Here is an 11041-nt window from a genome sequence, read left to right as displayed (position 1 = left end):
TCTCCAACAACTGTAGTATAATAGCAAAACCAGTAAACTGACTTTGGAACAATAATGTTAAGTAGAATTTAGGACTATAAGATGTTATTCAGCTTTCAGCAGTTTTACATGCACTGAGAGTTTGTGTTGTGTGTGCCTGTGTGTGTGTGTGTGTGTGTGTGTGTGTGTGTGTGGAGATCAATGCAGTCTGATCCCTTGTACAGATTCGCCACCACAATTAGGACACAGGACTGTTCCACCAGCTATTCTACCCCTTTACAGTCAAACCCAACCCCTTCCACCTGCATCTGTCTTCCGGCAACACTGACCTGTTCTCCACCTCTTCAGTTGATTCCTTTAGAGAACAATAAATGAAATCATATAACATGTAACCTCCAAGATTAGCGTTTTTCACTAAGTATCATGTCCTGAAGTCCATCCCAGCTGTTGTATGTATCAGCGGTCTGTCCCTTTCATTGCTGAGTAGTATTCTGTATTTTACAATTCAAGTTTATTCAACCTTCTGTAGTAACTTAAGATTTGGGTATTGGGAGGCACCTGGGTGGATTCGTCAGTTGAGCTTTCGACTCTTGACTTCAGCTCATGTCATGATCTCATAATCGTAGGATTGAGCCCTGCATCAGGTTCTGTGTTAGGTGTGGAGCCTGCTTAAGATTCTCTCTCTCTTCCTCTTTCTCTCTACCTCTGCCCCTTCCCCACTCACACTCTCTCTCAAAACAAAAATCTGGGTATTGATACAAAACTAAATCTGTTTTATTCATGGAAAATGTTTCAGGGACAGGAGCCAGATGACAGCTGAGACTGGTTCAACTAGGAATTCTCTTTAAGCTAACCTGAGTCAAGGCTTTCATTCTCCCTCTCTAAGAATAGTGGCTGAAACACCCAGAATTTAAATAGGTCTTATAATCAGTCAAAGACAAGGGGGAACACAGTGTATGTACCAATATGACTCTTTCTGAAAGTGTACCTTAGTAGTCACAATCAAATAGTCAGGAAAAGGCATTTGAACATAATGCAAATTCTATTCGCTACAATATCTTATTCATTCAATCTCAGTACATGTGTATTTGAGTTTCAGAGTTGCAAACCCATACGCCTTTGGGAAACCAATTTATCAACCAGGGTACAGTGTTTATGTACAGGTTTTTTTGTTTTTACCCTTGCAACTATAGTCAAGTGTTTCTGTCACAGAAAGAAGTTGTAAGTATACAAAAGGCGGAGTCTAGAATGAACTATGTGGTGCTAGATTAGCACCACATAATATACATCTTAATACACATATTAAGATACATAGATTCAAAAAGATAGGTAGATAGATAGATAGATAGATAGATAGATAGATAATAGACAGACAGATAGATACACAGCATTTGAATACATACACGTATTTCCTATCTCTCTCCACTAAGAGGGCCTAGAAGCAGTGATACCCTAGTAAAAATGAACACATCCGGGGTGCCTGGGTAGCTCAGTCAGTTAAGTGTCAGACTGGCTCAGGTCATGATCTCACAGTTTGTGAGTTTGAGCCCCGCGTTTGAGCCCCTGTGCTGACAGCTTAGAGCCTGGAGCTGGCTTCAGATTCTGCATTTCCCTCTCTCTCTCTGCCCTTCCCCCTGCTTGTGCTGTCTCCCTCTCTCAAAAATAAATAAATATTAAAAGAAAATTTATGTTAAAGAAATGAACACATCCAACACCCAGACCTTCGTTTCTTAATAACATTCTCTGATAATAACTGGGCACCTTGGAGAAATGATTCATTTTGGGGATGAACCAGGGAAATCACAAAATGATTCTGAAGCATCTTATAATATAGAAAGTACAGAATTGACTTTTAAAAAAGAAGACAGAGTCATGGCAAAAGCTTACAGTATCCAACCTGGGAGCTCTGAAGGAGCAAAGCTGGACCTATTTGAACAACAAAATAAGTACAGTTGACCCTTGAATCACATAGGCTTAAATATATTAGAAAAAATTTTTAGAGTCTTTGACAATTTGAGAAAACATTTATTTTCTCTAGCCTATTTTATTATAAGAATACAACATATAATACATATAACTTACAAAATATGTATTTATCAACTGTTTATGTTACCAAGAAGGATTGCAGGGGCGCCTGGGTGGCTCCGTCGGTTAAGCGTTCGACTTCACCTCGGGTCATGATTTCACGATCCATGAGTTTGAGCCCCGCGTGGGGCTCTGTGCTGACATCTCAGAGCCTGGAGCCTGCTTCGGATTCTGTGTCTCCCCCTCTCTCCGCCCCACCCCCGCTCACGCTCTGTCTTTCTCTCTCTCTCTCTCTCTCAAAAATAAAAGTAAACAGGAAAAAGAATCTTAAAAGACAACGCTTAAAGAGAAATTGAGCTGTAAGAAAGATTCATTACGGTGTCTTTATTGAACTCGTTTTATCTTAATAAAAACCTTGAGCTTTGAACTCACTTCTCTACTTATCACAGATACCTCAGCAGCAATCGGAAGCATCACTGACTTGATATGTGTGAGCTCAATTTCTGCCCAATGATTCTCTGAGTACTTGAATATGTTGATGCTGAATGATCTCTCAGATTTCAGACTTAAGAAACTGAATAATTTTTTTTTAAATCTCAGTTGACTGACATCTGATTCCAGCCAAGATAGAATACACCATTGCTCCCTACTCTACCCTCTTAAACTAAAAAACGCTGGGCATAACACAACAAACAAACATAGGAAGACATTGAAAGGTAAAAACAAGACAGACTTCCATGGAGTATGGGGAATTGAGGAATATGGCTGGTAAGTTCCCTGGGTTGTTTTTTGCCCTAATGGTACACTGAATAAGCCTGCAACCCCAATCTACCAAAGACAGACCCAAAAAGCTTTCCTCTAACCAAATAAATAGGAAAAAAAAAGGTAGTCTAGTAGAACAGAAAACATTTTTTATAATATCCACCCAACAACAGGCAAAAATTAAATGACAACCTGCCTAGCAACCCATGTCAGAAGGGCCAAGCAGAGAGCTACATCTCTACCCTCTGCTTGAGGGTAACAGGAAGTACTCTGATTGCTTCACAGGGGTGATGCCAGCAGGGCCATGTGGAGACTGAACTGCTATCCTCTGGCTGGAAATAGGAAGCGGCATTCTGATGCCCCCACCAGCACAGTGTTAAAGACTGGGCAATAATCTGAACTCCCTTCCTACTCAGCAGCAATTAAGTTGAACAAAATGATACTAATTGGCACTCTATATTCCCTGCTGGTATAGAGTCAGTGGGGCCAAGTGGGGAACTAGCTTCCATCCCACCCAACAGCAGTGATGTGAAACAAGACTATACAAGATAGTGCTAGTCATCATACTCAGTCCCACTTCCTCCTGCTGTCAGTGGGTTCATCAGGGAACTAAACTTCTACTCCTCACCCAGCAGCAATGAAGCACTGTCAGTAACTGTTCCATTCTAGCTAAGGTGCTGCCAAAGAACTGAAGTGGGAGTTGAATTTCTTTTAGGTTTATTTATTTATTTTCTGGAGAGGGAGAGAGAGAAAATGAGCAGGGCAAGGGAAGAGAGAGATGGAGAGAGAGAACCTCAAGCAGGTTCCACCCTGTCAGTGCAGAGCCCAACATGGGGCTTGAACTCACAAACCGTGAAATCGTGACCCGAGACAAAATATTCAGATACTTAACCCACTGAGGCACCCAGGTGCCCCAGTGGGAGCTGAATTTTTATCCCACATGTCAGTAATGAGGGGGATGCAAGTCAGCAACCCAATGACACTGGAAGGACATTCAGGGCTCGGCAGGGATCTGAACATCCAGAAGTATCTGAACCTGCACGCTATACCTAAGCAAGGTGACCACTAAAAAAGAAAACCACATGAGATCCATAGTCTCACAAACTAATATACAAAATGTCCGGGGCACAACTGAAAACCATTCATCATATCAATGACAAGAACCACCACCACCACTTGAAGATGAAAAGAGAACCAACAGATGCCAATAGGGAGATGACTCAGATGTTACAACTATTTGAAAAGAATTTTAATACAGTAAACAAAATTGTTTCCACAAGCAATCACAAATACTTTTTTTTATTGTTTTTATTTTGTTTTTGAGAAGCATGCAAGCAGGGAAGAGGGACAGAGGGAGAGAGAATCCCAAGCAGGCTCCAGATCAGCACAGAGCCTGATGTTGGGTTTGATCCAGCAACCCTGGGATCATGACCAGAGCTGAAACCAAGAGTCAGACGGTCAACTGACTGAGCCACCTGGACACCCAAATTATAAATCGGCAGATTATATCTTTTAAAACACATTATAAAATATGTTAGCAGAGAGATAGAAAATACTAAAAAGAGCCAAATGGGACTCTTGCTTCTGAGAAGAAGGAAATGGTATATTTTTTCCTTATTCCTCCTACAATTACAACTAAAAACCCTACACATTATATAAAAAACAAACATAAGAAGATTCTTAAGGGTAGAGGGGAGGAGACAGGCTGGTAAGGGGACTGAAGATTCACAGTCAGTTCCCTGGATTACTTTTGTCTCCTATGTCCCAAATTTGAAGGAGTTGGCAATAAAAATTTTCAATAAGCACAGATATTTTTAAAAATTAAAGTCAACAGAACTGCCTCCCTCCCAGTGCTGCAGGGCCCCTCCTTCAGGGGACCACTGACGGCGAAGCGAGCTAAGCCTGCCCCTCCTGCCCCTGTGCACCTTGCAGATCCACCCCAGCTAATAGGTCCTTGGCCAGATCCCACCAAAGCAGCATCACAACCCTGGCACTGTGCAAGCAGCCCAGACAGGGGTCACACCACTCCACTGCCCTGCCCCCGGGAGAGGGGAAGATAAGGTACACACCAGTCTGACCGTGGCCCCAGCAGTGGGCTGGAGACAGACATCAGGTCTGACTACGCCCCGCCCACCAACACAAGTTACTCCAGCACAGGGGAAGTACTCTGCAGTTCCACGCCACCCCAGGGACTACCCAAAATGACAAACTGGAAGAACTCTCTGCAAAAGAAACTCCAGGAAGTACAACAGCTAACGAATTGGTCAAAAACGATTTAAGCAATATAATGGAACAAGAATTTAGAATAATAGTCATAAAATTAATTGCTGGGCTTGAAAAAAGTATAGAGGATAACAGAGACTCTATTGCTACAAAGATCAAGGGACTAAGAAATAGTCATGAGGAGCTAAAAATGCTATAAATGAGGTGCAAATAAAATGGAGGCGATCACAACTCAGATTGAAGAGGCAGAGGAGACTATAGGTGAATTAGAAGATAGAATTATGGGGGTGACTGAGTGGCTGGGTTGGTTGAGCATCCAACTTCAGCTCAGGTCATGATCTCACAGTCCGTGAGTTCAAGCCCTGCGTTGGGCTCTGTGCTGGCAGCTCAGAGCCTGGAGCCTACTTCGGATTCTGTGTCTCCCCCTCCCTCAGCCCCTCTCCTGCTCGCACGCTGTCTCTCTGTCTCTATCTCTCTCTCTCCCAAAAATAAACAAACATCTAAAAAAATTAAAATAAAATAAAATAAAATAATGGAAAAAGGGGAAGCTGAGAAAAAGAGAGATAAAAAAAATCCAGGAGTATAAGGGGAGAACTAGAGAACTAAGTGATGCAATCAAACGGAAAAATATCCATATCATAGGAATTCCAGAAGAGAAAGAGAGAGAGAAAGGGGCTGAAGGTGTACTTGAACAAATCACAGCTGAGAACTTCCTTGATCTGCAGAAGGAAAAAGGCATTGAAATCCAAGAGGCACAGAGAACTCCCTTAAGACGTAACTTGAATTGATCTGCACAACATATCATAGTGAAACTGGCAAAATACAAGGATAAAGAGAAAATTCTGAAAGCAGCTAGGGATAAACACGCTCTAACTTACAAAGGGAGACCCATAAGACTAGTGGCAGACCTATCTACTGAAACTTGGCAAGCCAGAAAGGAATGGCAGGAAATCTTCAACGTAATGAACAGAAAAAAATATGCAGCTGATCTCCTCTTGTGAGATCTCATCTGAAATGCCACCTCTTCAGAAAAGCCCCTCCGCCCAACCTAAAGCAACCACACAGTTACTCTCTGTACCACTCACCTTCAGATTCTGCATTTTTCTGCTCTATTCACATGTGTTCATCACCTGTCTCCTCTCCCTGCCCATTTGCACCCCACCTCCATCTCGCTGTAGACAATGAACCCAATGAGAGTGTACATATTGTCTGTTTTGTTCACCACCGTGTCTTCTGATGTTTTAAAAACAGAGCCTGGTAGAGGATAGGTGCTTTTATTTGTTAATTAAATAAATGATATCATTTGTAGCATCAAAATCTGAGACAAAAGGGAAAATGAAAATAATAAAGGCAAAACGCTGACTGCTAATGAATTACAGATTTGAAAGCCCATTTGAGGAAAGGACAAAAATTCTCTGCTAATAATTGGTGAATATTTCTAGTAAAATTTTTCCCAATGAAGACATAGCATGTCTTATTTCCTGTCCTAAAGTCCCAAGAGGTAAAACCCAGTGTAGGATGCTTTTATTCCTAATGGCTCTAAAAGGTGATATCAGGGGGTGCCTGGGTGTCTCAGTCCATTAAGCATCCAACTTCGGCTCGGGTCATGATTTAAACAGTCTGTGGGTTTGAGCCCCATGCCGGGCTCTGTGCTGACAGCTCAGAGCCTGGCACCTGCTTCGGATTCTGTGTCTCCCTCTCTCTCTGCCCCTCCCCTGGTCACACACTCTCTCTCTCTCTCTCAAAAATAAACAAACATTAAAAAAATAAAAATAAAATAAAATACAATAAAAGGTTATCTTGTCCTTAGGAGCACAGACCAGAAGGAAATCTTGCTCTACCACATTCCCTTGAGACTTAAGTGAGAAGAGCATCTCCATATTCTCAGCTCCTTCAGGAAATGAAGGAATCTCCTAAAACAAAAGCCCCTACAGCACTCAAAAAGACCACACTCAGTTCCTCAAACGCAGTAGCCTTTCAGTTAAGGTTTATTAAATGAATGAATAAATAGCTGAAACTCAAGTCTGACAAAGTCTATATATCCAGGACAAAGTTTTGTAGGAATTCCAGACATACCTCAGTCAAAAATCTCACAAGTTATCCTTTCTGGATTTACCTCAATTCAACCATTTAAACTTAAATCTATAACTTCTGAAAATAAGTTGGAGAACAACAAATGAACTACTTTTACTTTCCATGAAAAGATAAAGGACAGATCCTCCTCTTCCTTATATTGTCTTTGTGAAATGACTTATAAATAATGAGCTTAATTTACCCTATATTTGAATCATTTGCATTTCTACTTTGATTTCTTACTGTTCTCTCCATAGCTTCATACACTGTGTGCCTTTAGTAGGAGTTGGCATCTGTAACTAACACCATTTCTACTCAAGAGAACACCCTTTTCTTAAAAGTCTTAGTGCAATTTTGACATCTTTGTTCCTCAGACTATAGATAAAAGGATTCATCATTGGCCCCACAATGGTATAAAAAACTGTGGATACCTTATCTTGATCCAGGGACCCAGCAGGAGAAGGTTTTAGATACATGAATGCTGATGCTCCAAAGAAGAGAGAAACAGTAACTATGTGGGAGGTGCAGGTACTGAAGGCTTTGGACCTGCCCCCTGTAGAACGGATACGGAGGATGTTGGAGACGATCAAGATGTAAGAAATGGTGATGATGAGACTGGGCATTATTACATTGATTCCCACCACAATGAAAACCACCAGCTCGTTGACGTAGGTGCTTCTGCAGGAGAGCTGAAGGAGAGGAGGTATGTCACACATGTAATGATGAATGATGTTGCCATCACAGAACGTGAGCCTCAGCATGCACCCGGTGTGGGCCATGGCACCCACAAACCCCATTGCATATGTTCCTGCCATCAGCATGAGGCAGACCCGGTGGGACATGACGGCCTTGTAAAGCAGGGGCTTACAGATGGCCACATACCGGTCATAGGCCATCGATGTCAAAATACAGCACTCATCAATGACAAAGAAGGAGAAGAAACAGAGCTGAGCCACGCACTCCTCGTAAGAGATGGTGTTTTGCTTTACAAAACCTATCAGCATTCTAGGCATTATGACAGACGAGTAGCAGAGATCAATGAAGGAAAGGTTGAAGAGAAAGTAGTACATGGGAGTGTGCAGGTGAGGCTTCAGACCAATCAGAATAATCAAGCCCATGTTCCCCAACACGGTGACCACGTAGATTCCTAAGAAAATGAAGAAGAGAGGCAGCTGGAGTTCTGGCTGTTGTGTTAAACCCAGCAGGATAAACTGGGTCACTGAAGAGTCATTGCCTGCTGCCATTGTTCCCTAGGGCGTATCTGTGAGAACAGGACAGAGGGTGACATTAAAATGAGCACCCAGCTCTCTTCCCCCAATCCCTCCGTAATGAGACAGAGTCCCAGAATGAGAAGGAACTCACACCCACCCTCCTGTGTGCCACTGCTGTCTCAGCCTTTGCTGAGATTGTTGAAAGATGTCTATCAAAAAGTCATAAAGGGCAATATCCATAGGGATAAAATGCAGGAACCCTGTGATCATCTCTTCTATACGCCTTCTTTGACAGTCCACCAGTCCCACCTCAGGGACATCTGCCATCTCAGCAAGAGATATATCATTTCAAGGGGTCTGTGGCTCTCATAAAAAAATATTTGGAAAAAGAATAGTAGGAACGATAAAATGCAATCCTCACTCTTCTGCATTAGAACTTTAATATTGGACCTTGGCTCTGATGAATTTCAGGGATGAACAACCCAAAACAGAGATCTTCTTGTTATTTTTGTTTTGAGTAAGTTTTGAACTGATGGAGCCAGAGCACAAACCTCAGAACCACAGACTCTGAGGAGCCAGGAGTTACAGATCATGATTTCTGATGGTGGTTTTGCCCAGTGTCCTCTCAGACTAGGGGGAAGTAAATATCATCTGCTAGTGCCAGAAGATCCACCTGCTAACATGACCCAAAGGAGTTTTCATGGGTGGGAAATCCTAGGGAACTGATTAAAAATTGGAAGACCTGTGTTTTCCCCAAAGATCAGACTTTGCAGTGGAAAACAATTTTTACCTAGTCTACATTTACAACTTAGTTCATGAGAATAGCATTGACCATTGGGAGTATGCCATTTTGCATACAATTTCATTTCCTCCCAAATGGGGTACATCCCCAGATAGAAGAACATGATGATCTTTCCTGCATCCACAATGGTTTCTCCCTAGCACCTATCACTCTATGAAATACTACCCATTTATTCATTTATTCATTTGTTGTGTGTTCCCACCACACACTCATGTACCCACTTACATTTGAATTTAAGCTCCAAATGGATTGTGTCTATTTTCTCCAGTGCTATCCCTGTAGCACCTAAGTGTTCAATAAATATTTGTATAATAGAAGAATAGATGAATTCCATATTTCCTGGAATTTATAGTGGATACTACAACAGAATTTCCTGGAATTTATAGTGAATACTACAACAGAATTCTTGGCACACAGGCAAAGGCTTGTGTGGTGTCAATGGTTTTCTCTGTAGACCTGAATGTGGGAAGAAAAAGACATCAGTAAGACTAGTAAAGGTCACTACTGAACTCTTAGATACCATACAGATCAGAGTTACTGAGCTTTCTCCCTGAATGTCACATAGAGGACTTACTTTCACAGGCTCTCAGAGAAGTTCCAATGTCTCCCCCTCTGGACTGCAGCATGGAGTGAGATCAAAAGTCAGATTTAGGTCAGTATAGTGGCATTTGGCTTTCAAATGCCAAAATCAAGATCAGCTTATTATGAGAGGCCATTAAGCCACTCGAGATTTTAATTCTTATTTGGCACAGGATAGAAAAGATCAAAGCGTGGATTTGGAAGGACTAATATGGTGGAGGCCAGCAGTGGGGACTGGTACAAGAGAAACTGAAGGAAGGAGGAGCTATGAGAGGCAATTATAATATTAAAATAAATAAATATATAATAACCACATAAATAATATATAATAAATATAATGCAAGAGATGTTGTAAGGAAGGACTCATCAGGACTTCACACAAAGGGGAACAGATATAGGCAAGAAATTCCCAAAGGTACTAGCATAGGGATTTGGATAAATTATGGTGTTGCTATAAACAAAGAGAACTCAGAACGAGTAGAAATATTCATATACATATACATTCAATTTTGAACATGGTGGACTTCAGTTGCCAACTGGACATCCAGGTAGAAGTATACAGCCTACTTAAGGCTAAATGAAGTTGAAGACACAGACCAGAATACGAAAAAAAAATTGGAGATTAATTCTATAAAGGTTAAAGCCATGACATTATGTGAACTTAATGAGAGAAAGAGTAAAGGGAAAAAGAACAGAGGTCAAGAAAAATATTTAGGAACTCCCTCATATGGGTCTACACTTAGGATAATTTAAAACCAACCATTACTAAAATGGGTCTCAATTATTATTCTCGGACTCCTCAAAATTACAAGGGGACTAAACATTCCTCAGGGTAAATTTGAAATATGTCCCAAAAGATACACATTCCTTGGGCGGCAGTAGTGATGAGGACCTTGGAGATTCATTAAAACATGTGTTTTCTATAGAAATGTTAAGAACTCTTATTTAGGTGATCTAAGAACCAGAAACACTCCCTTTAACTTCATATTATATCAAATCACATTGCAAGAAGAGTTTTATGCCAAGGTTCTAAGCCAGAGCTGAAGGTCATTTTTTCACCTTTAATACAACCAGTGTTAATATGTGCAATAGAGAATGAGTGTAGAGGGACTCTGAGCTTATCCATACATTGCAAAACTATCTCATTCATGTCCTTTGTTCCACCTACATAACAGTCACCTTAGCCTAATTCAATTGTAACAAAGTATGTGAAATGGTGACCCTTTTCATGAGACCTACCAGAACATCCCTTGACTCCGTTTTAGTAACTCAAGCCCAGTATGGTCTAACTTGTCAAAGTGAGTGGTAATTTAAGCCTTATAGTATATTCTCATAAAGATGCAGAAAAGAAAAACTTATTTTTGACTAAATCAATTTTTAATTTGCA

The 11041-nt window shown here is 41.1% G+C and overlaps 1 protein-coding gene across 1 annotated transcript; it reads right to left on the bottom strand.

Moving 5' to 3' along the window:
* Nucleotides 1–7377: 7377 nt before the first annotated feature.
* Nucleotides 7378–8433, bottom strand: LOC125908622 (olfactory receptor 147-like). Its single transcript, XM_049611352.1, is given in 2 exon segments — nt 7378–7409; nt 7412–8433. Coding segments are annotated over 2 exon segments (927 nt in total). The 5' UTR covers nt 8307–8433.
* Between the last annotated feature and the right edge of the window lie 2608 nt (nt 8434–11041).

Source organism: Panthera uncia, chromosome D1 (genome assembly GCF_023721935.1).
Source record: "Panthera uncia isolate 11264 chromosome D1, Puncia_PCG_1.0, whole genome shotgun sequence".
Taxonomy (NCBI): Eukaryota; Metazoa; Chordata; class Mammalia; order Carnivora; family Felidae; genus Panthera; species Panthera uncia.
Note: the sequence above shows the minus strand (reverse complement) of the source record. Positions and strands in the feature narration are given on the sequence as shown.